Source organism: Girardinichthys multiradiatus, chromosome 10, assembly GCF_021462225.1.
Source record: "Girardinichthys multiradiatus isolate DD_20200921_A chromosome 10, DD_fGirMul_XY1, whole genome shotgun sequence".
NCBI lineage: Eukaryota > Metazoa > Chordata > Actinopteri > Cyprinodontiformes > Goodeidae > Girardinichthys > Girardinichthys multiradiatus.
In genome coordinates this window covers 442,136-470,098 of record NC_061803.1, presented here as the reverse complement: position 1 = coordinate 470,098, position 27,963 = coordinate 442,136, and the positions used below count along the sequence as shown (strand labels likewise).

The following is a 27,963-nucleotide window of genomic DNA, read 5'->3' as shown; positions in this document are numbered from 1 at the left end:
AGCACTGGACTGTTGCTCAGTGGTCCAAAGTACTTTTTTCGGATGAAAGCAAATTCTGCATGTCATTCGGAAATCAAGGTGCCAGAGTCTGGAGGAAGACTGGGGAGAAGGAAATGCCAAAATGCCAGAAGTCCAGTGTCAAGTACCCACAGTCAGTGATGGTCTGGGGTGCCGTGTCAGCTGCTGGTGTTGGTCCACTGTGTTTTATCAAGGGCAGGGTCAATGCAGCTAGCTATCAGGAGATTTTGGAGCACTTCATGCTTCCATCTGCTGAAAAGCTTTATGGAGATGAAGATTTCATTTTTCAGCACGACCTGGCACCTGCTCACAGTGCCAAAACCACTGGTAAATGGTTTACTGACCATGGTATCACTGTGCTAAATTGGCCTGCCAACTCTCCTGACCTGAACCCCATAGAGAATCTGTGGGATATTGTGAAGAGAACGTTGAGAGACTCAAGACCCAACACTCTGGATGAGCTAAAGGCCGCTATCGAAGCATCCTGGGCCTCCATAAGACCTCAGCAGTGCCACAGGCTGATTGCCTCCATGCCACGCCGCATTGAAGCAGTCATTTCTGCCAAAGGATTCCCGACCAAGTATTGAGTGCATAACTGTACATGATTATTTGAAGGTTGACGTTTTTTGTATTAAAAACACTTTTCTTTTATTGGTCGGATGAAATATGCTAATTTTGTGAGATAGGAATTTTGGGTTTTTATGAGCTGTATGCCAAAATCATCCGTATTAAGACAATAAAAGACCTGAAATATTTCAGTTAGTGTGCAATGAATCTAAAATATATGAATGTTACATTTTCATCATGACATTATGGAAAATAATGAACTTTATCACAATATGCTAATATTTTGAGAAGGACCTGTACTTCTAAAATGTGGCCATCTGTAATTCAGCACAGCGTCAAACAGCGCCCCCTGCCGTCAACACCTTCACCGTCCTGTGTCGCCCTCTGCTGGTACCTCAGAGTATTTTATTTGAACTCAGTGAATTATGCGTCATCATTTTGTCTCCCACCAGGGGTCCTTTCATTTCACCTGTTGACAACTTTAATGAACGTGACACCTCCCGTTACGTCACTGGAACCACCCCTTCCGCTCGCTTGAGCGACCCTAAAGGCACGCAGACGACTCTCGGTGTGCCAGTCAGCCGGTCCATCAGTGAGTCCTCCGCCACCGGCTGCTGAGCGTCTCTCTGCCCACATGCAAGGCACCGAGGTCCAGACTGGGAACCGAGGCTACGCTGGGAGTTTTTATTGGGACTAAGAGGACAGCACCTGGATTACAGAAGCACCTTTTGGATTTTTGTTCTTGTTGATTTAGTTTTTCTAATTGAAATCTGCTCCTGACAGACATCCTGCCGTCATGTCCCGGACGCCCGAGGTTGTGAGCAAGCTCACAGAAAGTACATACAAGGTGAGAGAAAGCTGCACCTGAAAGTAATTACCTGCTGCTCCCGGTTTTAAATCCAGCTTCAGAGTGTTTCCTAGTCGGGTGATGTTGAAATGTGTATGTTTATTTAATTTAATTTTCCTGCTAGGTTTCATTAAAGTCTGAATGTTTTGCTGCTAGATTTGAAAACTGAGAGGTTCGGGTTCTGCTGGTCCCGATCCAGCCCTGCACTCTGTCTGATGGAACGGGGAAAAACAACCTGTTTTCTTATCAGCACTTCTGGACTAATTCAATCAGTCATTTGTTTATGATCGTGTAATCTAGTCTAAACTACGCAGCTGGATCTCATATGTATCAACTGGATCTTCATTCCTGTCCTGTTTATGAGAGGCTGACAGGGCAGCGGCCCAAGGCAGAAGCAAACTGAGATTCCGCTGCTTTGGACCCCCAGGCCAGCAGGGGCGCCCCCAACATAATTTTCTCACAGAATAATAGATTTGTTATTTTTCAAGAAAAGAATACTTTTAGATTTTACACTTTAAATCCTCTTTAATTTATAAGTAAGACATATTGAGTGTTTAGAACTAACTGCACTTGTTATCTTACAGAGGTTGACAGTCTCAGATGAGATTATAAAAATATTTTAGGGAAAACTAAGAAGCACTCGTTTTTTTTTTCTTTTATTCATCACTTTACCCAGAAATCTCATTATGTTTTAATATTTCAAGATTTTCTGTGGACCTTTACCAGTAAAATGTGGTCCATCTGGATGAGACTGCTGAACTGAACCAGAACATCAGAATAAACCCGTCTCCAGAACTTACTTTAATAAATATGGCCCAGGAAGAGATGAGTGATTTATGGTTAATTTAATTGTAGTTTATTATTAAACTATGAAACTACAAGTGTTAAATGCGCAGTTAAATGTTATTAATGGTGCTTTGGTAACTTAACAGGAAGTGGACCAATGACTCTTATACCCTTGGGTCGGTTCTCGCTTCACACAATTAAAAATTGCGGGTTGTGAGATGTAGTAGTTGCCTACCGATCTGCGTATCGGTGTATGAATGTGTGAGCGTTAGTGAGTGTGATTGGGTGAATGTGGCTCTAGTGTAAAGCGCTTTGAGCGGTCTGTATGACTGGAAAGGCGCTATATAAATTCAGTCCATTTACCATTTATCATTTAGTACTGGTTCAGTGGTTAGAATATAAATCCAGAATCTATGTCCTGTAGTTTAGTAGAAGCTGGAGAGAGATGGACAGACAACCAGGAAACCTGATTCTGTTTTACTCTGATGTCCACATCAAGTCATACCTGTCCTCCTCATAGTTCTGTTGAAGGTGTGGCAGGGCTGTAGCGATGGAGGAGGAGTTCAACGTTTCTTGGTTGGTCCGGCAAACAGCTGCTTCTCTGTGTAGAACTTTGCTCTTCTGGGGTTTTTTTCCAGCATAGAAGTCAGGTTAAAGATTGACAGTCTTTATTGTCTTCACGTGGTGATATTTATAGAGCAACAGGAGAAATAATTGCTGTTGGATCTTGTTTTTCCACCCAGCCACCAAAACAGCCCGGGAATGTTTATTACTCACTGCATGGCGTCCTGTTTTAATAATGAGAGATGTGTACCAGTTATAGAAAGAGAAACCAGCTCAGTCAGACGGTTTACCTGCTGGGAATAACTGTGGTTTAGACTTTTTGCCACAACAATGTGTCTCTGCTCTGTTTTCCAGAATGTGATGGAGGAGTTCAACCCAGCTCTGAGGAACCTGGTCAACCTTGGGAAGAGCTATGAGAAGTCTGTCTCAGGTAACATCAGTTTTCACATTGGCAGCTGTAGATGTCTCTGCTGCACCTCTGTGATGACTGGGGGTAATTTTGGCATGTTTTCAGAGTCAAACTGTCTCTTTTCTCTTGCAGCAATGACTCTTGCTGGAAAAGCCTATTTCACTGCTGTGTCAAAGATAGGAGAGAACGCTATTGTGTCTCCCATCTCCAGGGAGCTCGGTGAGTTTCAGGTCCAGTTTCAGGTTGCCTGCACTAAAGGAAATGTTTGATTGTCTTGACACTGCAGCTCTTTCAGATTAACTTGACTTTCAGGAACGGGACTGCCTCCGTTCCTCATGTTCACGTCTGCACGTAAGGCACGATGTAGATCTTCAGTGTAGACGTTCCCTCTGAGATCAGCAGGACAGCGATGATTCATCTGATTGGGGGAAATATTTTTAACGAGCTCAAACATCAGCTTTCAGTTTTCTGCCGGCTCTTATATATTTATTATTTAACGGCTGCTGGATGTTTTTACCAGTTATCAGTAAACATCCAGCACCAAACCCGACGTTCCAACACCTTTCCTGCATCATATGATGCCTACTCGCTTGCGAAGTAATCACGCTGCCTTGAGGTTATCCACATTCTCTGACACAACTGCCTCGAACCATCCATCCATTGTCTGGTCCCACTTCTCTGTGCATGGTCCGATGGGGGCGGAGTCAGCCTAAATGAACCCAATGGTTTTCAGCCACCTCCAGAACTCTTTGATTCCAAACACAAACCGGGCTTTTAGTTTGTTCTCTACAGAAGGTCATAGTTGGTACATATACAGGTCCTTCTCAAAAAATTAGCATATTGTGATAAAGTTCATTATTTTCCATAATGTCATGATGAAAATGTAACATTCATATATTTTAGATTCATTGCACACTAACTGAAATATTTCAGGTCTTTTATTGTCTTAATACGGATGATTTTGGCATACAGCTCATGAAAACCCAAAATTCCTATCTCACAAAATTAGCATATTTCATCCGACCAATAAAAGAAAAGTGTTTTTAATACAAAAAACGTCAACCTTCAAATAATCATGTACAGTTATGCACTCAATACTTGGTCGGGAATCCTTTTGCAGAAATGACTGCTTCAATGCGGCGTGGCATGGAGGCAATCAGCCTGTGGCACTGCTGAGGTCTTATGGAGGCCCAGGATGCTTCGATAGCGGCCTTTAGCTCATCCAGAGTGTTGGGTCTTGAGTCTCTCAACGTTCTCTTCACAATATCCCACAGATTCTCTATGGGGTTCAGGTCAGGAGAGTTGGCAGGCCAATTGAGCACAGTGATACCATGGTCAGTAAACCATTTACCAGTGGTTTTGGCACTGTGAGCAGGTGCCAGGTCGTGCTGAAAAATGAAATCTTCATCTCCATAAAGCTTTTCAGCAGATGGAAGCATGAAGTGCTCCAAAATCTCCTGATAGCTAGCTGCATTGACCCTGCCCTTGATAAAACACAGTGGACCAACACCAGCAGCTGACACGGCACCCCAGACCATCACTGACTGTGGGTACTTGACACTGGACTTCTGGCATTTTGGCATTTCCTTCTCCCCAGTCTTCCTCCAGACTCTGGCACCTTGATTTCCGAATGACATGCAGAATTTGCTTTCATCCGAAAAAAGTACTTTGGACCACTGAGCAACAGTCCAGTGCTGCTTCTCTGTAGCCCAGGTCAGGCGCTTCTGCCGCTGTTTCTGGTTCAAAAGTGGCTTGACCTGGGGAATGCGGCACCTGTAGCCCATTTCCTGCACACGCCTGTGCACGGTGGCTCTGGATGTTTCTACTCCAGACTCAGTCCACTGCTTCCGCAGGTCCTCCAAGGTCTGGAATCGGCCCTTCTCCACAATCCTCCTCAGGGTCCGGTCACCTCTTCTCGTTGTGCAGCGTTTTCTGCCACACTTTTTCCTTCCCACAGACTTCCCACTGAGGTGCCTTGATACAGCACTCTGGGAACAGCCTATTCGTTCAGAAATGTCTTTCTGTGTCTTACCCTCTTGCTTGAGGGTGTCAATAGTGGCCTTCTGGACAGCAGTCAGGTCGGCAGTCTTACCCATGATTGGGGTTTTGAGTGATGAACCAGGCTGGGAGTTTTAAAGGCCTCAGGAATCTTTTGCAGGTGTTTAGAGTTAACTCGTTGATTCAGATGATTAGGTTCATAGCTCGTTTAGAGACCCTTTTAATGATATGCTAATTTTGTGAGATAGGAATTTTGGGTTTTCATGAGCTGTATGCCAAAATCATCCGTATTAAGACAATAAAAGACCTGAAATATTTCAGTTAGTGTGCAATGAATCTAAAATATATAAATGTTAAATTTTCATCATGACATTATGGAAAATAATGAACTTTATCACAATATGCTAATATTTTGAGAAGGACCTGTAGTGATGCTCAGTTAAAACCTGCTGCATGGTGGGTCGTGGACACTCACAATATGGATTCTCGGAACCAGACCAGAACTATACCAGTCAGGTTGGGTTTCTTGCCGAGCAGATTGCTTCTTAAAATGTATGAAATGGTCCAAGTCAGAGAATCAATGCAGGTAATGGAAGATTTTTGAACCAGAGGGGCTGTTTCGACCCAGCCTCCACAAACATCTGCTAATAACAATAACCGACCCGTTTCAGCTGAGTCGGTGCAGAAATTCATTAGCATTCAGAGCCTGACTGAAGTGCAGCAGCCTGTTTTTTCCTGTCCTATGAATGAGTCATCACCAATTATTGGATCTGTGATCAAATTTAGAGCTGGCTTGCTGTTTCCAAAATCAGAACAGTGTACCGCTCATGCCGGTACTGCCTGCTTTGCTTCATGTGTGGGCTTTATGAGTGGATCTCAGGTTGAAAATAAGCCCAGCTCTATATTCTCTACATTAACTGAAGGATTGACCTGTTTGGTGTAAAGTGAGCGACCAGGATCTGACATTAGATTCCTCTGAAATCTGAGGAGAAATGCAAAGAAAGCAGGAAGGAGGTACTGAACATGAAACTACCGGACCTTGTAATAGTATTTACCTCCATAGAACCTTTCCAGATTCTCACATTGCAAACACAGACATGAGTGTATTTTATGAATGGGTGGGAGACTGATTGTGGTGTAAAGTGCTTTGGCGTCGTCACACTTCATAAAGCTCTATACAAGTACAGGCCGTTCACCATGTTCCAAGGTTCATGTTTGAGTAGATGCTAAGAGAAAGTCCACCTAGCTCCAAATGAGTCAAACAAAGAAGACAATTTGTATTTGGATGTATTTAAAATGACTGTGTGTGTGTCTGCCATTAAAAGCTTCGTGGGGAGAAGAGACATTCCTTCCAGTGTTGTTACGAAACGCTGATCAGGTTTGCTCAGCCACACCTTGCAGTGAACAATGGCCGTGTTCATGTGCTGCATGACATGTTTTCTTTGTGTGTTATAGTGTTTCTGAACCCTGGTTCTCAGGGCCCACAGTCCTCCATGTTTTAGATGTTTCTTCTCCAGCAAACCTGACTGATGTTATTTCATTACCCCCTTGGGGAGCCCCTCAAGTTCTGCAGAAACCTGTTAATAATCCATTCATTTAAATCAGGTGTGTGGCCTACAACATGCAGGACCAGGGTGGAGGAACCCTGCTGTAGTGTGAACATCTGACATGTCCCTGATGGCAGCTTCAACACTAAATATTCAGTCTGATCAAATCAGATTAAACAACGGGGAAAGTTTTTGGTGAGAACAAAATCATCTTTGTGATGTTCTCCTGGTCCATGACCTTGCCCATTGAAGCCATAGTGATCCACTTCATCTCCTTTTCATTAGTGAGCCCGCCGTTCAGTCTCTGCTTCTTACTGCAGGTATACAGCGGTTTATTAGGACCCCCACCCACATTGCTCATCTGGCCCTTTTCTAAAAGTGGGAGGTCTTTATGCTCGGGCTGTCAGGTATGACCGACCAGGTACGTTAATGAGCAGCTCAGAGGATTTGTATTCTGCTGAAGCAACACATTGTTTTTCTTTCTTTGTCTCCATGAATCGTTCAGAGCGTGACAAAGGTTGGCAGGGAGGCTGTTTGCAGGAAGCTAGTTGAGGCATTAGCTTAGCCTCTGCTCCTGTTTTCTAGACGACCTCCATGATTGAGATGAAAGTCGTATTTTATCTGGTGGAAACGGCCTCTCAGCAGCTGCTGCGGAGACCAGAGCTGTGACTCTGTTGCTCTGATCTTTTAATCGGTTGTATTTCCACCATCCTCTGCATGTATCGGCACTCCTGGTAAAAATGTTTTCTCTCAGCAACATCATCTCACACTCACAAAGTTAGAAGAAATAAAAACTTAATTTATTCAGAGTGAAAAATTTCCACATGAATAAATAAGTTTTCATCAAAGTCACTGGTGTTGCAATCATTGACCCATGGTCAACAATCCATGGAAAGAGAGTCTAATAGGCCTGGTCTGATATGGGGAGAAATGGTGCCGTTTCATTGGATCATGTCACCTATGCAACAAAATTGTAAAGTCCCACTGCTGCTAAAATAACATCCTTAGTTATTGACTCATATATTTATTATTTAAACAAGGACTGAAGCAAAATAAAACTGAAACATCTGTTAAAATAAGTCATAATTTTCATATACAGGTCCTTCTCAAAAAATTAGCATATTGTGATAAAGTTCATTATTTTCCATAATGTAATGATGAAAATTTAACATTCATATATTTTAGATTCATTGCACACTAACTGAAATATTTCAGGTCTTTTATTGTCTTAATACGGATGATTTTGGCATACAGCTCATGAAAACCCAAAATTCCTATCTCACAAAATTAGCATATTTCATCCGACCAAAAAAAGAAAAGTGTTTTTAATACAAAAAACGTCAACCTTCAAATAATCATGTACAGTTATGCACTCAATACTTGGTCGGGAATCCTTTTGCAGAAATGACTGCTTCAATGCGGCGTGGCATGGAGGCAATCAGCCTGTGGCACTGCTGAGGTCTTATGGAGGCCCAGGATGCTTCGATAGCGGCCTTTAGCTCATCCAGAGTGTTGGGTCTTGAGTCTCTCAACGTTCTCTTCACAATATCCCACAGATTCTCTATGGGGTTCAGGTCAGGAGAGTTGGCAGGCCAATTGAGCACAGTGATACCATGGTCAGTAAACCATTTACCAGTGGTTTTGGCACTGTGAGCAGGTGCCAGGTCGTGCTGAAGAATGAAATCTTCATCTCCATAAAGCTTTTCAGCAGATGGAAGCATGAAGTGCTCCAAAATCTCCTGATAGCTAGCTGCATTGACCCTGCCCTTGATAAAACACAGTGGACCAACACCAGCAGCTGACACGGCACCCCAGACCATCACTGACTGTGGGTACTTGACACTGGACTTCTGGCATTTTGGCATTTCCTTCTCCCCAGTCTTCCTCCAGACTCTGGCACCTTGATTTCCGAATGACATGCAGAATTTGCTTTCATCTGAAAAAAGTACTTTGGACCACTGAGCAACAGTCCAGTGCTGCTTCTCTGTAGCCCAGGTCAGGCGCTTCTGCTGCTGTTTCTGGTTCAAAAGTGGCTTGACCTGGGGAATGCGGCACCTGTAGCTCATTTCCTGCACACGCCTGTGCACGGTGGCTCTGGATGTTTCTACTCCAGACTCAGTCCACTGCTTCCGCAGGTCCTCCAAGGTCTGGAATCGGCCCTTCTCCACAATCTTCCTCAGGGTCCGGTCACCTCTTCTCGCTGTGCAGCGTTTTCTGCCACACTTTTTCCTTCCCACAGACTTCCCACTGAGGTGCCTTGATACAGCACTCTGGGAACAGCCTATTCGTTCAGAAATGTCTTTCTGTGTCTTACCCTCTTGCTTGAGGGTGTCAATAGTGGCCTTCTGGACAGCAGTCAGGTCGGCAGTCTTACCCATGATTGGGGTTTTGAGTGATGAACCAGGCTGGGAGTTTTAAAGGCCTCAGGAATCTTTTGCAGGTGTTTAGAGTTAACTCGTTGATTCAGATGATTAGGTTCATAGCTCGTTTAGAGACCCTTTTAATGATATGCTAATTTTGTGAGATAGGAATTTTGGGTTTTCATGAGCTGTATGCCAAAATCATCCGTATTAAGACAATAAAAGACCTGAAATATTTCAGTTAGTGTGCAATGAATCTAAAATATATGAATGTTAAATTTTCATCATTACATTATGGAAAATAATGAACTTTATCACAATATGCTAATATTTTGAGAAGGACCAGTAAATCCCTTTTGCTGTTCTGTCCTTTTTTATAGAGTTATAGCATAAGCAGCTGTTGCTGGGTGGGTAGTGACTGCGGCTGGCTGCTCAGTCAGCTAATTCACAGACAAGCTCCTAGCTTACTGTAGTTTAAAGTGCTTGCTTATTAAGGGGGATGATGGCGTTGCTTTAGTTCCCAAACCATGGCTGCATTTTAGTGTGACCAGACACATTTCCAATTGACCTTTCTCTTAAGCAAGGGAAATATTTTGCCAGCTGCCAGGCAGTGTGCAGCAGTCGGTGGGGTAAGGGCAATACTGTGCACCATATAGCTGGAGATCACTGATGTTGGACTTGAAATCACAGGAGCTGTATGCAGGAGAACGTGAGGCTTTGAGTTTGTTTGGTATAAATTAATGCAGCTAACTGGGTGAAGAGTGTAGAAACGTGTCACCATACTGTACAGACCAAATGTTTTGGTCACCTTCTCATTCAAAGAGTTTTCTTTATTTTCATGACTATGAATATTGTAGCTTCACACTGAAGGCATCAAAACTATGAATGACTATGAATGAACACATGTGGAATTATATACTGAACAAAAAAGTGTGAAACAACTGAAAATATGTCTTATATTCTAGGTTCTTCAAAGTAGCCACCTTTTGCTTTGATTACTGCTCCACACACTCTTGGTATTCTGTTGATGAGCTTCAAGAGGTAGTCACCTGAAATGGTTTTCCAACAGTCTTGAAGGAGTTCCCAGAGATGCTTAGCACTTGTTGGCCCTTTTGCCTTCACTCTGCGGTCCAGCTCACCCCAAACCATCTCGATTGGATTCAGGTCCAGTGACTGTGGAGGCCAGGTCATCTGGCGCAGCACCCCATCACTCTCCTTCTTGGTCAAATAGCCCTTACACAGCCTGGAGGTGTGTTTGGGGTCATTGTCCTGTTGAAAAATAAATGATGGTCCAACTAAATGCAAACCGGATGGAATAGCATGCCACTGCAAGATGCTGTGGTAGCCATGCTGGTTCAGTATGAATTCAATTTTGAATAAATCCCCAACAGTGTCACCAGCAAAGCACCCCCACACCATCACACCTCCTCCTCCATGCTTCACGGTGGGAACCAGGCATGTAGAGTCCATCCGTTCACCTCTTCTGCGCCGCACAAAGACACAACGGTTGGAACCAAAGATCTCAAACTTGGACTCATCAGACCAAAGCACAGATTTCCACTGGTCTAATGTCCAGTCCTTGTGTTCTTTAGCCCAAACAAGTCTCTTCTGCTTGTTGCCTGTCCTCAGCAGTGGTTTCCCAGCAGCTATTTTACCATGAAGGCCTGATTCACACAGTCTCCTCTTAACAGTTGTTCTAGAGATGTGTCTGCTGCTAGAACTCTGTGTGGTATTGACCTGTTCTCTAATCTGAGCTGCTGTTAACCTGCGATTTCTGAGGCTGGTGACTCGGATGAACTTATCGTCCGCAGCAGAGGTGACTCTTGGTCTTTCTTTCCTGGGGCGGTCCTCATGTGAGCCAGTTTCTTTGTAGCGCTTGATGGTTTTTGCGACTGCACTTGGGGACACTTTCAAAGTTTTCCCAATTGTTCGGACTGACTGACCTTCATTTCTTAAAGTAATGATTGCCACTCGTTTTTCTTTACTTAGCAGCTTTTTTCTTGCCATAATACAAATTCTAACAGTCTATTCAGTAGGACTATCAGCTGTGTACTGTATCCACCTCCTGCACAACACAACTGATGGTCCCAATCCCATTTATAAGGCCTGAAATCCCACTTATTAAACCTGACAGGGCACACCTGTGAAGTGAAAACCATTTCAGGTGACTACTTCTTGAAGCTCATCAACAGAATACCAAGAGTGTGTGGAGCAGTAATCAAAGCAAAAGGTGGCTACTTTGAAGAACCTAGAATATAAGACATATTTTCAGTTGTTTCACACTTTTTTGTTCAGTATATAATTCCACATAGTCATTCATAGTCATTCATAGTTTTGATGCCTTCAGTGTGAAGCTACAATATTCATAGTCATGAAAATAAAGACAACTCTTTGCATGAGAAGGTGTGTCCAAACTTTTGGTCTGTACAGTATATGGTTGGGGTTACCTACCACTATGTAACTTATATCTGTATAACTAGATAATAAAACTGGAGAACTGAAGTTTGATGTCAACGGCAATTTTAAAAATACAGTAATAAATTCACCCCCACATTTATTCCAGCTTAAAATGGCTAAAATCCCACACAGGTGTATCACATCAGGTGGACGTGATGAGAACATCTTTACTCATTTAGAAGGTTTGCTCTGTTTAAACCTCATTAGGTTGGTGCTCCTGACTGTTGGAGTGAGAGTGAACACCATGGTGAGATCCAAAGACCAGTCTGAGGCCTTCAGAGAGAAGATTGGAGCAGCTTCTGAGTCTGGTCAGGGATTTAAAGAGGTCTCTGATCTGAAAGCAGCCGTTCCACTGTATGGACAATGGTCTACAGGTGGAGGCCTGCTGACCCTCTGGTCTCCTCTACATTGGTTGTTGGGAACTGTCGATCTAGAGGCCATAGACTCCACTGGGAGTTTCTACTGAGCTCTGCAAAGCAACTAAGACTTCTATCTGCAGTTTTAAACCCAGATGTCTGGGTAGGAATTGTTTCAGTAAAGACCTGCAGGAGAATGGCTTTGGTTCTCTAAGTCTGCAGAGGTCAGTCACTTGTGATGACTCGATGCTCCTCCACTTCAGACCTGGATTCTGCTCCAGTACATCGGGGGTTTAACCCTACAGAAACCAAGAACTCAAACGTTCATAGATAATCTTCAGATTGTTTCATGTGAAGCCAGGAAGTACTGCCTATTATTTAGTATTAAATGGTGTCCATGGTAAAAGTAAGTGCATCCTCATCCAGTTCAGGTTATTTGTAGGAAATGGGCGTAAGTCGGGATGCGCTTGCTTCAGTATAATCTTGAGCATTGGCAAATGGACATCAATTAAATGCTTTTATATATAAAACAGAAATTTAACCATTATTTCTATGGCTCCTAAAAAAGTCTAACATTCATTTTTTACAGTTTTCTGTCATTTTATTTCTTGCTTTCATTCTGATTCTTGGACTTAAAGTATAGAAAATGTTGCTTCTTGTGCAGAATATTGTATCCAGCTGATTTCAGCTGCTTTATTAGTCAGGGTATCTGCTCAGTTAGCCAGCCTTGTCGTTGATCAGCTGTAGCTTTAACACATTGTTGCCTTAATAACAGCCTCATGATGTCATCGTTTTTATTTATTTTTCTAAATCTATTTTAACCAGTTGCTCATAAGGAGGTCCAAAGGCTGACGAGACACCGGGTCACTCCTGGTCCTGTGACTTCATTCTAATAATATGAAGCTTTGGACGCACCCAGAAAGTCATCTTACACTCAGTCACATTATGATCTTATTTGATCTTGAATCATAGAGGACGAGCCCATGTTTTATCAGGCGCTAACAACAAGAGAACAAACCAATAATTTGGTCAAAGTTCAGATCCAACTGATATGAGGTTCTGAGCATGTGCCAACAGGTTGGTTCCTTCTTTATCAGAACCCAGGAGGTGGGATTTGTTCTGGCATTCCCATCTCATAAAAGCTGTTCAGAATGTAAAAGGCGTTGGTCTCTCTTCCTCTTATCAAACTCCTATAAAAGATTCATTCAGTTCAGCCAGATATGCAAATTCCTGACCTTACCTGTCTTTAAAAAACAAGCGTGGAGGTTTGAAGTTTATTTTCTGAGAGAATATCTAGTTTATAATAGTTCAGTCATGGATGGTGCTGCTCATCCTGAATCGCTGGTTGAATCAGGAACGTTGCAGTTTTTCACAGTGATCATATCTCCAGCATGTTTCAGTGTGGCTGATTAAAAACATCTGAGCATAACGTCTGAGATCTTTATAAGGAAACTAGATTATCTTGGTGCCTAATATGAAAACCAATTGAAACAGGTGTGGATGGAGATAAGATAAGTTTGTTGTTCTGTAACTGATGAAGGACCTTCATGTTCTGAAGGTGGAGAGAAAGATCGGGTCAAATCATCTTGACACCATGTAATGAGTTTCTCCTTCAGGTAGGTTTTCACACCTTGTTCACCCTAAAGGTGAAACCAGCAGCTGCACAATGGCCTCTTTGACCCCCCCCCCCCCACCCCAAGCCTTCCTCAGCAACCTACCCACCCCCCACCCATGCTGTCTGCTGTTGACCCCTGCTCCAGTACAAAGGCAGCATTTACCAGTATGTTCTGGTGACCTTCAGAGGCAATGTTGTTATAGATAGCAGCTCTGAATGTTCGGGTCATTAAAACCCGTTTACTCTGAGTCAGGTGTTGGGTCCAGTCTGCTGACATGGACCCAAACATCCCTCTCGCCCTTTTCAGTGAACACTGACTCAGTCACATGTGGAGATATGATACACTGTAAAAAAAAAAAAAAAAGCTAAAGCTAAATAACTTTCCAACATCATGCACTGTTAAACCAAACCGTTAGATTCAACCAATAAAATAGAATCATTTTTACCTAATTAATATTTGAGAAGAAATATTAACTAGAAGAAAATTAAATAAAAACTTAAAGGTCTTTTTTTGTAAAGATAACTTTACTAACATTACTTTAGGATTTAACTGTAGATCATTTATCAGTTTATATTTAATTATTCGACTAAAACAAAGAAAAGGGCTTGATTAACAACAAGATAATGGTATGCATGGAGCCTCGCCTCTCGTTTCCCCAAAAATCCCATAAGCCCAACAGCTCCTGTAGCAACATCAGTGCTCTTAGTGGCGAATGTTGGCCCGGTACTCAGAACCGTAGGACACTGTGGTTCTGGTTTTTCTTGCCATTTTTTGCAGTCTCAGCTATATCCTGTTTTAATTGGCCCATTAAGAGTTTCTGCAGCTCTACTGCATCAGGCAGGTGATTCCTGCTTGTATGTGCATGTTGCTGCTGCAGACCAGCAGGTGGGAACGTCCTGAAGCCTCCACCTGAGCAGTGCTGCACCGCTAGAACACTGATTCAGTTCCTCGGCTTTCCTTTCTCTAATGACTACTGTCTGACTGAAGAGATCACATCAAGATGAAGCAACCTTTGTTCCCAAACCAGACTGTGGGACTTCATTTTAATAATCACATCTAACATGGTTTAGGTTGCCAGTTAGAAATCTATAGGTTTGTCTGAGTGGACTGATCAGATCTTTTTGGATCAAGAAATGAGGGAGAAGTTGCGCCATTGTCCAGCAGTGTTGCTGGGTCGGTCTCACAGAATAATCAGCATCGTTGGACGTTTGTTGCTGATGTTGGATTCGAGCTCAGATCATTTTTTAAGGCTCATCATCAGGCTGTCACTGTTTAACTGCTAGGAGTTGGAGAATAATATTATTCTCCTTTCCTGTGAATACAGACCATAATAAGCATCAGCCAGAGGCCTGTTAGATTAGCTTGGTTTAAAGTATAAAAGGAAGAAGCTCTAAGGTTACAGGAAATTAGCTGAAAACTAAAAGTTGTTGGTAATTTCTCGTAGGTGGTGTTTTGATGGAGATTGCAGAAAGCCACAGGAAGCTCCACAGTGAACTGGAGGACAATGTAAGTAGCTTTAAAATCACGTTTTCAAAATGGAAAGTAATGTTTTAGTAAAAATGAATGTTTGTGTAGCTGTCTGCTGGTTGCCATTATTGGGTTAGAAAAGGTTACTCAGCAGTCCTTTTAATGAGATGCTAGAGAAGGTGATGGAGTGACCTGACATTTCTCCACTCTAGAACATAGAGTGGCTCAGTGCTGCCCCTCTCCCACCTATTGCTGCTCAGCTGGCTGTCACTCTTACATGAAAAGGAGCAGAAAAGTAAAATTTTAGCTGCAAGAAGCAGTTAAACTGTCACGAGCATTTAGCAGCTGTTTATTTTAACCCTGACTTAAGTCTATGTGTGAAAATCTTATTGATAAGATAATTGCAATAATGTGAACTTAGCAGCCGTAAGAATCGTCTTTTCTGTTTTGGAATTAAAACATTTTTTGTGTTTTTGATCAGTCTAAAAATGTTAAACTAGAGATAAAATCCAGTCTGGATTCCTTAAAAACGGCGTAATAGCCCTGTAGTTCAACTAATGGGGAGGTCTAAAGCATCTCCTGCCGTGAGATCTTCTTTCACCCAGAGAGGCCACCACCGCTGAATAAAGCTAGCTTCTAGCAGGTGTTGGAGAACAGATTAATGAGCCAATCATCTGGTGAAGACGAATGATAAAAGGGAACTTTTCCAGACCTTTTGCAGCTGAAGACGTCTGTTAAAGCTGCAGGAATCTCAGCTTCTCCTGTGGACGATTGTTCTAGTCGTCTGATTCAGGAACTCGGGAGAAAAACACAGTTATAGAAAGTGCTCCTGGTAAAATCCACATGATTCTGTTTAACCTGGAAGATCATATCGCAAGACAAAGAATCACTTTAAAGCTTTTTAACTGAATGCTTTAGTCATTCTGCTTTCAGCAGTTCAATGGTTGCTGCTCTGAACTATGTGACCCAGTTTACACATTATTGCTTGTTTTAAACCTCAGTGATGATTTGGACACATTGATGTTTTTTATGCGTCACTCTGTTTGTCTCTGAAGTCTGAATCTGGACATAGAAAGACGTGAAGTCCAGGTTGAGTGTTGCGGGAGCAAGTCGGACAACCTGCGGCTTTTTTCTGACCCGATTAACTACTATTAGCTTTACAAGGCGACACCTGAAAAGCCTTAAAGAGACATGCTCACAAAGGCATGTAAGTGCTAAATGCTCCACTGTTTCCATGCAGACCAGCAGCAGCGCAAACTAAGTTCATTCATGCTATATGCAGCCATATTAGATCAGGAAGCTCAGGGACCTTCAGCGGGCATCCAGTTGATTTACAGACTCTCTGACATAACAATACAAGCTTAAGTCCTTGGAGGTGAGAGATGATGTGAACTTTTCTCTCTTCAGTTCAAAATATTTCACAGAGAGATTATTGCTGAGCTGGAGAAGAAGACGGATATGGATGTAAAGTACATGACTGTAAGTGTTACCGTGTACAGTACAACTCTGACAGTAGCTCCTCACATCTTAGGAACATTTCTGTCCAACATGTGTCTACAGGCTACCTTCAAGCGCTACCAAACAGATTATAAACTGAAGCAGGAGTCTCTGGACCGCTCCCAGACAGATCTGAAGAAACTCCGGCGGAAAGGTCATACAAAGCACTCATCAAAGTACGACCTGAAGGAGAACGAGGTGAGACTTTTACATTTTTCATTACTTGTAGAATCTGCTGCTTTGAGCTTCAAACGTGGTTCTGATGAAAACTTGAACCATTAAGATGATTCCTGTGAACGGATTGAGACACATGGAGGAGGTGGTTGTTGTTGGGATTTTTAACTTCCAGATTTATTTTCCAGTCTTGTTTTAACATGACCAGAGTGCATCATTGTTGAGGGACATCTGGAACCTGTTAGATGATCGATGGTTCTGGATTCAACCAGTGAATTTTCTACATAATCGGTCTTAAAATCTGGGAAAGTATTAAATTGGTTTTAGATAGTTTCCAGCCCAGAATAGAATAGATTTGTATTACAAGACATTAATCCCTGTCCCAATGACTAAATGTCTGAATATCCGTCCATCCGGTTCTTTTCCAGGAACTCCATATGAAACCAGATTTGCTGCAGATTCATTCAGAGCTTTAGTCTAAAACTGGCCAAGACGTTGACTGAGAAACCAGGATATTTCAGTCTTTTAATATAAAATGTGTTTCAGTGTTATCTCATATCTCTTCTGTATTACGTTTCTTTACTCAGAAGTTCAAATATCCAAGTTTAGGGTTGGGAAATTTAAGAGAAGTCCCCTAAAGTTGGTATTCAAAGTGGGAATGTTTCCCACAAACCCTGAGCTCAAAATCCAGGATGAGAACCTGACAAACTGTGATGGTTGCAGTAAAAGCTTTTAATCTGTTCTTCTTTCTGTCAGAATAAATCTTTCTGGCATGGCCAACTTGTTGCTGCAGTGTTTAGAAGGACAACATGCAGTAAAATACTTTGTTCTTAGCTTGGACCGTTAATATTAGCTGTTGTGATCACTAAACATCTCCATTAGACACTTCCACTGGTTTCAAACTAGGAACTGGATCCCACTTGAGTTGGATTTGAACTTTATTTCTGATCAGCAAGCTCATCCTTTACCTTCAGGTACTGTAGAACAGTTATTTACAAGCAGATGAACAGAAATGTTCTGATAAAACCCAATCTCAGAAATCTGAGAAAGGTCTACAAACACAACTTGAAGGCTTCCCTGCTGCATATTGACATTACTCAGCTTGGGTTACTGTGTTTTACGCTGTTCAGTGACCCGTAGCTATTGGTTAAGGTATAAACTTCCTCAGGTTCCACACTGTTTACATGCAGCTCTGTCGTTGTGTTGATCAGTGTGTAGGGAGACGAAGAAAGGAACGGCTGTTTTCACACTTCACTGCTCTCTGCTTAAAAACAAGCAGTCTGGGTTAGTTCTGGTAATCCAGTGTGGGCTCAAACCTGGACCGATCCAGGTTTATTTAACGCCACGAAATACTGGGTCCGGTTCTCGTTCCAAAAGATCAATAAAACAAACTAGCAAAGAGTGGATTAACGATAATCCCCTAATCTCAAATTGCAAAAGTAAAGACTTCAGATTTGACCTAAACTCGTGCACTAAAGAGACTCGGACTCCATGTCTGTGAGTTTAGACTCATTAACAATCAGGTGAAAGTAGGTCAGTAAGTTTAAATGATTATTATTGCCTGCTGTAAATTACCACCTGTATACAGATAACTGGTTGTCATGGTAACCTGTCTGTGATGTTCTTATAGGTCAGTATTTACTTATTGGAGCCCAGTGAATAATCCACAGATCTGACACCTGATCTGAGTTTTGCATATTCCAGCTGCGATTAATGCCTCATAACAATCAGTTCCTGTTTGCTGAGCTTCATAATAAAGATTTCATAGATGTCCCTCAAACTGAACTCATAACAAAGACACTTCCTGCTCTTCAAAATAAATACTCCTGTTGTGTTTATTCAGAAAGTTGATCTTTTTCTATTCAACTTGCCAGAAGGTTTCAGTTGTCTATTATTTCTTCCAGGTGTTAAAGCTCATTGGGAACAAATTGACACCTTTACAAGAAGTCATTTTATTATCTGGGTGGAGGTCTGACCCTCTGTCAAGCTGAGGTGAAACCAGAACCTTCCCTCTGTCACTCCTGGCTTTTTATTAAAATGACACTACCAGACTTCTAATAATCATGTGCAAGGCTTAAGTAAACTTGCAGTAATGAGTCCAGAGCTGCTGCTCCTCTCCTTCCTCTGGCTGAGAGTCGGGGCATTTGTTTGCAGGGAAAGTGGGAAATGAAGAGACTGGATTCAGCCTCAGAGAAAATGAGGTGAGCCAGTTGGTGGGAGTCTTTCGCTGATTGCTTGGAAACCGGCTGCTTTTCCATCACCATGACAATCTGAGGGTAATGGAAGAGGGGGAGCAGAAAAAACAGATGGGAGAAGGCCTGAGAAGCAGTTTTAAAGAGTTTGTTGCATGCTATGTCAGGTTCACTGGTTTATCATCAATGTGAAGCTTAGAATGAATTCTTAGTGGGGAGGTGTTCCTTCCAGCTTACTAATTGGGCCTTCTTTGGTCTAAGATTGGTCCAGAAGAGATCTAAAACTGCTCAGTGCCTTAAATTCACAAGTTCACCTCGATTAGTTGTTCTTGGGTCTGTCAGCACGGGAAAGCTGCAAACGCAGTCCCATAAGTAATGAATGGTTTTTCCAGTATAGAGCAATAAAATCAAAGATGAGGTCTTTTATTGGGACTGATAACGCAGCAGCTCTGAACTTTAGACTGACTGTAAATGCATGACAACAACAGGTCAGGTATCAGTTATGGATTTGAACAATACCAAAACGTGTGAAAAACTGGAAAACCAAACATTAATCAAAACAAACAAAGATAAATAAAATAAAATAAATGCAGGATAACATCCATGAATAAATCAAATCCAGTCCATGACCTTCCTGTTGTCCTCTCAATCTCTGCAGTATTTGGAAACCATGTCATCCCGCCAGATGGACATGCAGAGGTTCATCGCTGAAGGCTGCAGAGAGGCCTTGCTGGAGGAGAAGAGGCGCTTCTGGTTTCTGGCAGAAAAGCACTGCATGTTCTCCTACCAACTCAGCAACTTCCACGAGAAAGTAAACAACGAAAGGAGACAAACATCTCATGCAGCCACATTTTGGCCTTTTTATTTTCCAAGTGTCTTTTCTGCTTTACAGGCCAAAGACATTCTGAGATGCAGGCTACCCACCTGGCAGGAAAAATGCAGAAACATCGAGCAAGTCCCAGACACGGTTGCAACGATTATAGAGGGTTTGTCCACCAATCCAGAGCAATCGGCGCAGGTCGAACGTTTCAACAAGGTAAGAATGTATTAGTGAATTTGTTCTTCAGAACTATGCAGTATGAAGCTGTGGTGTATGATAGAAGGCTTCAGGATGTTTAGCGGTACCACACACTCACCTTGGGTCAAATCTGGACCAATTCAGCCCTGAGTTGTTTTAACAGAACAGTGTTGGGTTATAGGTTGGAACAGATGCCTAAGCTGACTCCTCTTGGTGTGGAGGAGCAGTGGCTCTACTCCGAGCTCCTTCCGGAATGGCCGAGCTCCTCACCATATCTCTAAGGAAGTGCCCAGCCTCTTGTATCCGAGATCTTGATCTTTCAGTCATGACTCAAAGGTCATGCCAATTTGTGAGGTTAGGAACATAGACCGACCAGTAAATGGATAATCTTGCCTTTCAGCCTAGCTGTCTTCACCACAACGGACCAGCACAGCGTCCTCATTGCTGTGGTGGCTGCCCTGATCCGCCTGTCGATCTCCCGCTTCATTCTCCCTGCACTTGTGCACAAGTCCTCCATTTGAGGCAGGAGCTCTCCTCCAACATGAAGAGGACAAGCCAAACACGATTGGACATATCTCAAACACGTGAAGTTGTCTTTCTTGTGCGCTAGGCTAACAGCCTTCTTTCAGCTTGTTGATTGATCTTGTCCAGCCACATTTAGGAGAGGGGTTAGTGCTTCTTTATGCTTCAACAAGCCGAAGAAAAGTCTAGATATACCAGCACTTTTACCATCATCAGAAGGCCTTGAAACCATATTAACGTTAGGCCAGACGAACAGAGCTATCGCTAGCTTGTGCTAACACAAGGCCTAATGTTAGCTTAAATAAGCTAACTCATTGTTTAGTGTAGATTACCAAAACCCAGCGACAATGACGTTATGATACATGATAATTGTAGCATTTCTTCTTTCATTCTGTGGAAAAGCTTCAGTTTGATCAGGTGGTTTTGTAATTAAAAATGGCCGCCGCCAAGTCTCCTCTCTAACCCAACAAACTGGGTCAGTACCTTTTGGTTAAAACTCCCCAGCCTTGGTTCTAACAGCTCAAACTAGCATTTGGGTTTTCAGTTTGTGAACTTCCTGTTAAGTTCATCATCATTCTGTTGTCACTCATAATGAATTATGTTTGTGCTTTTGTCCCGTATTAAAGTCCACCTTAGTGTGTTGGAAGAAGTTAGTTACTCTCATGGTGGATTAAATTATTGCTCTGAAATGTCTGGATCATGAGGTTATCTGACCTAAATGTCACAAGCTGGTGTTATTCATGTTCCCTTGGACTAATTCTCATCACTTCCTCAGAACAACATGGGGTCTTTGATGCCTCCTCCTGCACCACCACTGAAGATCAGTCCGTTGGCCAACATGTTTAACCCTGAGCCCAGAACTTCACTGAGCACCTCTTCAGACCTCAGCTCAGGTACCCCACAGCTGCTCAGAAACACTCATATTGATTCAGCGCCCAGACACGACAGCCAAACTCAATCATCTGGCAAGCAGTGAAAGCACTGCTGCTTAGGTCTGTCAGATCCTCCAGAAATGTCTAACTGTTCATTTATCCTCCATCCTACAGACCAGGGCAGCCTAGAGGAGGGAAATCTGTCCAGGTCCGCATCTGTGTCATCTGATCTCAACGTTGGGAGGAAGTCCAGGGTTAAGACCATCTTCCCCCACACGGCGGGCAACAACAACACTCTCCTCAGCTTCGATCACGGCGATATCATCACCCTGCTGATCCATGAGGAGAAGGATGGGTGGCTGTATGGAGAGCTGGAGAAGACACAGCAGTGAGTGTTTTATGTCTGCACTGATGTTGTTAGATGGTCTCATAAAGATTCCAAGGTCATCATCTCTGATCTCTAACTTCACAACCTCCGTGGATTGCTGCTATTAGCAATCTGGTTCCAGTTTGCAGCATTTCCATCTTTTTCTGTTGCTGTTTTCTCACAATGAAAAACATGAATGAGAGAAACTTTGTTGTGAATTTGACCCAAATTACGGTTCTGTAGAACCCACACCACATAAGAAACAAACAGAATGCAGAATTTTAACCCAGTTCAATTAAAGTGATGAAGAACCAATTAACCACCGATGTCTTCTGAAGACTCTTTACCAGAGAACCCGGCCTGATCCATATCCAGTTCAGTCCAGTTCATTTGGGCTCATTCAGATCCAATCTGAACAGTGCTGTCAATACACGTCATCAGGCTAGCAGGTTAAGTCATGTGAGGTCAGTTTTATTGAGCAAGCATGTGGGGACAGTGGAGAGGAGCCTCCAGCAGAACCTGGCTAAGATGAGCAAACACTTGCCAAGATGGATGGGGAGTTGAAAGGAAGAAGGCAACCATCCCATAGAAGTACTGGGACCAGAAGTACTTTCTGTAGAACCAAAAACTGTTCATGGTTGCAACAGCTCAGGGAGTGACTGCAGTTAATGAAAGAGATGCAGCTAAACACAGAAGCACCGAGCCAGGAGTACTTTCTATGGGCAAGACTAAGACAGAGCTTTCAAGGAGTTAATGGATTTGTTCTGTAAAGACCCACATCTCATCAGAATTAACAGAACCAGGGGACTGTTCAGAGTTAATGGTACCAATATCTTTCTGTGGTTTCATCCGGGATAGAAAGCGCTAACACAGAAGCTTTGAACAAGGAGTATTTTCTATGGCAAAGATATATGGAGAGATTATAAAGGCAGCATCTGCTCCATCAGTAACTTTGTCCAGGAAGGAGAAACTGCTAAAAGTGCAGAAGGTACTCCAATAGAAAGTACAGGAAGAGGTACAAAGAAAGTACAAAGTACGAAGAAGAGGGATGCAAAGACTTTGGGGTCTAAATTTAGTCCTGAATTGTTCAGTTTGGAACTGTGAACATGAATGAATTTAGTTCTGATCTTTCAACTGAACGTTGAGCTCCTTCTTATTAAAGAGAAGTTGCACAACACTGGAAGGTCTTTGCTGGATGGACCTGAAGTTCCTCTATCAAGCAGCTTCAAGGAAATTAATGAAATTAAGTACTTACTTTTTTTGTCCGACATGCACACTGAGCACATAGACAGTGGCCTCAATCGCTACCACCATTTGTCAGGTTGCTGGTGTTCACTTCATACCAGTCAAAGGTCGTCTTATTGCATCTGCGCTGCTATCGACACACCCGCCAGGGGAGTATTTTGTTCCAAGAAGTATGCAGCAGCAGTGACACACAGGTCATTGTTCACATAGCTCAGGCAGTACTAGTTTCTGCCCGTGTGTTTTAATATTTTGCTGTGCTAGAGCATAGTATGCCAGGTATGTTTAAAGGACATGCTTTACTCACCTAGTGCTTCATTCCTCCCTCAGAAGCAAACAGAACACAGAACTTTTCTTTCTGACTGAGGCCTTCTGGCTGTGCTTCAACATCACCTCCACAGAAGGAGGAGGTAGATGCTACCCTATGTTAGCTGATGTAGCTACAGCAGCAGCAGCCTTTAAACTGTGCTTCAATGAGTTTGTCCCCCTAGCAGGACGTTTCCTCTCCTGCTCTGGTGGTGTTAAGTGGCTGTTTGTGATGGAGGGATGTTAATGCAGTCAGTGCAGGTTTCTCCATCTCTGTACCATCTGTTTCCTAGCAACAAATCCAGCCCATTGGTCTAAGCTATTGTTTTTTCCATACGTGACCTGATGAACAAAACATCTGTTTGAGTTTTGTCCCCAGCAGCAGTTTACAAGCATCTGCCTGCAGATCTCAGGCAGCTTTAGGGTTGCAGACATGATTTAGTTCTCCAGGTTCTGACCTAATGATTGAACCTCTAACCTGCATTGTTGGGATGTGTTTGTGTGTTATCAGGCATGGCTGGTTCCCCTCGTCATACTGCCGGCCTCACACTGAACCAGTGATATTAAACAGGTACGGAAACATCGATGCATTTCTGGAAGCTGAGTCAGAGAAGTGTTCTGCTGTTTGACGACGGAAACGTTTTTACATGTTCAATGTCTGCAGCAATCTGAGTACGCCGGTGAGGAGTCTGAGCGTGGCCAGTCTGCAGGAAGAGGACGAGGAAGCCCAAGACTATGAGCCCGTTTTGCTGCCACCGCCAGACTACAGCGACGCAAGACCATCTAAAGCAGCGGTCCCGTCAACGCCTTCATCTAAGAACACGGTCAGTACTGGAGATCGGACAAAACATCAACGGTAAATGGCAAATGGCCTGTACTTATATAGCGTTTTATCAAGTCCCCAGAGACTCCAAAGCGCTTTACACTACAACCAGTTATCCACCCTTCATCCACCCATTCACACTCTGACAGTGGTGAGCTACAATGTAGCCACAGCTGCCCTGGGACAGACTGACAGGTGATGTTCCCATATACAGGCGTCACCGGGCCCTCTAACCACCATCAGTAGGCAAGACGGGTCAAGTGTCTTGCCCATGGACACAACGACTGAGACATAGTGGGTGCTCGAACCAGCAACCCACAAGACGAACCCCTGCCACTGTCGCCACGGTTGCCCTAAAACAAATTAACAACACAAAGTAGAACCTTGGATTGCTCCGTCCATCTTTCCATCAACTCTGACCATCCTCCCTGCGCTTATTGAAGAACAGCATTCCCTCAGCATGATACTGATGCCTCCACGCCCTTAAAGCACAGCTAGTGAGACACTCCTCAGTCCGTGTTCATTTCCCTCTGAGTGTTTCCATTCTGCAGAAGCTTCTTAGGGTGTTCGATTGGTCGAGTGTCGAGGCAGGCTGCAGAAGAGATGTTGCAGCTTTTTTTGCTGGTGTTGAGTAAAGAGTTAAAGATGGCGGCATCATCTGCTGACTTATCAGTACAGCAAGCGAGCAAGTACGGACACGCTTTGCTCTGCTTCATCACCTTCGTCGCTCCTGTGCTGCTGCTGCATAGTCTGCAATGTACTCTGTATCTGCTGCATCAGGGTTTACCATGCACCATGAGATGAGGGTTTACTCTGTCCTAAATTCACACAACCATACCCTGATGTTCAGTTTTTTTTTAATCCTTTGGAAGATTTGTTTAGGGAAAACGGGAATCTGAATTTCCTCTTTGGTTGTTGCTTTGTGCTTCGTCACCTTGAACTCTGAGTCTTCCTCTGAATCTTTGAAGTCACCCTCAAACCAGTCTACTTCCTTTAACTAAAATATCTTTTCATGGTTTCAGTGGATGCAGCATTTACATTAACTCTGATTTTATCTGTATGATCTAATCATACAATACGGTCACAGACATGAACCACTCATGTTTTATTAGTAGCGATGCTTCACCCATGTTCAGGTAAACCAGTTTGAAATGTCCCAGTTTTCTTAGTTTTAGGATCATTTATTCAACTAATAATTGTCTAGTTTTTTCGTACAGTTAAAATAACATTTGGGGTTTCCTAGTAAACTTGGAACATGATAAAAATCTAACTTTAAAGATGCAATGCTCTGGCATTTGTCTGCTCTTATAAAAGTTCCTGCTGATTTTAACTGTTTCCAGTTTCTTTTTCTCTGTAAGAAGTTATTGCAGGAAGGGTGTCCGCCATGTGGTTAACCCGACGTTTGGTTCTGGTCAAATTGAAATCCGGTCATTGTCTGATCTGAAAGGTCAGATGCTGTTTGGTGACTGCTTAGGATAGCTATGTGGTGATTGGAAGGTGCTAGACTGGATTCAGCTGTCATTTGATTGGTTGTTTCTTTATCAGACAGCTACATGGCAGCTTCACTTGTTGGTTTTAGTTCAACGTTTTTCTCCAATCCTCCTGCTGCTGTCAAACAGACTGTTTAGCCTGAGTTTCAGTAGATCCCACCATAAAGATCTCTGATACCATCATAGTTTGTTCAGTCAACACTAGACTGGCAGCTCGGTCTGTATTGGAGCTTCCTCTGTCTCACAAACTCTTTACCGTTTTACTTAAAAAATGAGTTATGCTGTGGGCCTCTACCCAGTATATTGAATTTTATTTCTATAGTTTTTTGTTACACTTTAATGAATCGTAATTTATAAACGTTTAAACATTGTATTTGTTTTAACAGATTTAATGTTTGAATAGTAAAATTTGCAAGGTTCTTTAGTTTCCCGAGCAGCTGATTTAACTCTGTCAGAGCTCAGATGTATGGGGGACGGTGCTAGTTTGATAGCTCTGGCTCGGTCTGCTTCCCTGTGTTATTTCTTCCTTTGTCTCGTTGACAGGTGTCTTTAGTTAATGGGATGGCGAAGGCTCCTTTCTTAGGGTGAGTGAAGCAACCCAAAGAGCAAAGATTTGTGCTGTGTCTTTAATTCTGAGCTTATATTTTTGACCTATGAATTTCTCTTTATTTTTGCTGCAGAGGAGGAAACCCATTCGCAACAGTGAAGCTGCGGCCGACCGTCACAAACGACCGGTCAGCACCAATCATCTAACAAAGAGCAAAAGGAGTTTGTTATATTGCCACAATGCCTTCAGTGGAATGGAAAGATCTCCCTTATATCTCACCAGCCTTTCAGCACTACTCTGCTTCGTTGCTGTTAGAAAATTACAGCTACGCCATGCCTTATATTGGCCATGATAGGTTAACATTGCACAACTAACGCCCCCTTCACACTGAAATTATGGTTGCTCTGCAGTCTCCAGGATCTCCCAGCATTTAGATGATTCACACAATTTGGAGGTGTGTGTGTGTGTGTGTGTGTGTGTGTGTGTGTGTGTGTGTGTGTGCGCTCTCCTTTCACCAGCTACAACCTTTTTACCAGTCCCCTTATGCAAGGGGTCTGAGCATGCCCCTTGCATAAGGGGATGCTCTTACCCCCTCATGGCTGGGTTTTTACTATAGCTGCCTCAGATTTTGTTGGTTGAACCCAGAACATTATACTCATAGTTGTTGCATTCTGGGAACTCTCATGTTTCATCACTGGCAATTGAGAACTGCCTTTATTCTAGGTTCACCTCAGAAGGCCTCTCCAAGACCCGGCAGACCGTTTATATTGTGCCTAGTCTTAGTCTGGTGTGAAGGCGGCCCAACAACAGTAGAACTAGAAATTGCTTTAAGTATCAAGAAAATGTCCAGTACATGCATCCAACTTTGTTTTTGTTTACTGAAACTGACTCCAGATTGGTTGGGGTTCCTGGATCTCCACCATATGATGATCTAACCAAGATGACAACCATGTTGCAGTTCCAGTGCCTGCCTTGCAATAACATTTACTGCATGCATTTCAGTGACGGTGGGACGATGATGAGCAGATCATTGAACTGGGCGACATGCATGCAGCTTTTCTTGCAAATTGGTCTCTTGCAAATAGATGTTTAGAGGCCCAAGATCAGGACCTCTGATACTTTCAATATTACAGTAGAAGGTACCAGTCCACAGAAAAAAAAGGTTCAGGACCACCTTAGCAATTAAATCAACGGGCATGATGGTCCTTCTACTTTTAATCTGAACCATTTCCACCTCACTCCCGAGCATTTTGACCTCTAACCGCAAGAAGAAACATTATTTTGTTATTATCTGTCTTTTAGAGATGTTTGGGTGAGTTTGCCTGCATCTTGTTTGTAGATGAAGACCTTCAGTACGAAGCCTTCCTGCCTTGTCCTGCAAGATCATCTAAATGTAATTAAAGGGAACTGAGCTTTTTTAAGCTCTTTTTTTCCAACAGAAAATACAAATAATAAAGAGATGTTGGTGTTTAATCGATGGCAGAGACTTCCTGACTTACCAAAAATCCTCTCGTTAGAAATATTTGTGTCGAAGATGTTCAGACGTGGTGAGAATGAAGGGAGACATGATTTTGTAGCTTTGTGTGCAACTTTAAAGGCTTTTTATATAGAGTGTGTTTATATGGAATATTTAAATAAACGTGAATTCAGACGCCCACTGTTCAGCCTGAGTCATGAAGCTCCTCCTGATTTAGATTTCATTGCTGGGGTGTAATTTAAATGACTTTTTACATTTATTTTCCCTTAATTTTACTGTCATGTAATATAATGTATGTTGGATGCACACTTCATGCAAATGAAATGGGCTTTCCTGGTACACCATTGAAATGTATGTGAATAATGTGCTTATTGCATTAAAATGATTTACAGCGAAGTTGCTCCACTGAATCCAGTTGCATCATTAAATCTGCTGATAGATGGA

The 27,963-nt window shown here is 42.8% G+C and overlaps 1 protein-coding gene across 2 annotated transcripts; it reads left to right on the top strand.

Annotated features, from left to right (window-relative positions):
* Positions 1-1,110: 1,110 nt before the first annotated feature.
* On the top strand, positions 1,111-27,963 carry baiap2l1a (BAR/IMD domain containing adaptor protein 2 like 1a). Of its 2 annotated transcripts, XM_047377297.1 has the most exons (14): positions 1,113-1,432; positions 3,137-3,212; positions 3,324-3,410; positions 14,970-15,031; positions 16,400-16,471; positions 16,553-16,687; positions 19,514-19,666; positions 19,748-19,891; positions 21,171-21,288; positions 21,442-21,655; positions 23,694-23,753; positions 23,847-24,006; positions 26,039-26,079; positions 26,176-27,963. In XM_047377297.1, the coding sequence occupies exons 1-14, from the start codon at positions 1,382-1,384 to the stop codon at positions 26,246-26,248; spliced, it is 1,446 nt and encodes a 481-aa protein (XP_047233253.1). In that variant the 5' UTR covers positions 1,113-1,381; the 3' UTR covers positions 26,249-27,963. The 2 variants fall into 2 exon arrangements, with proteins under 2 accessions (XP_047233254.1, XP_047233253.1); XM_047377298.1 differs by lacking the exon at positions 16,400-16,471 and having other exon boundaries at positions 1,111-1,432.

Coding starts and splice junctions, on each gene's coding strand:
- baiap2l1a (XM_047377297.1), top strand. CDS start 1,382: ATGTCCCGGACGCCCGAGGTTGTGAGCAAGCTCACAGAAAGTACATAC. Junction 16,472..16,552: donor TGGATGTAAAGTACATGACT/GTAAGTGTTACC, acceptor ATGTGTCTACAG/GCTACCTTCAAGCGCTACCA. Junction 26,080..26,175: donor GCGAAGGCTCCTTTCTTAGG/GTGAGTGAAGCA, acceptor TTTTTGCTGCAG/AGGAGGAAACCCATTCGCAA.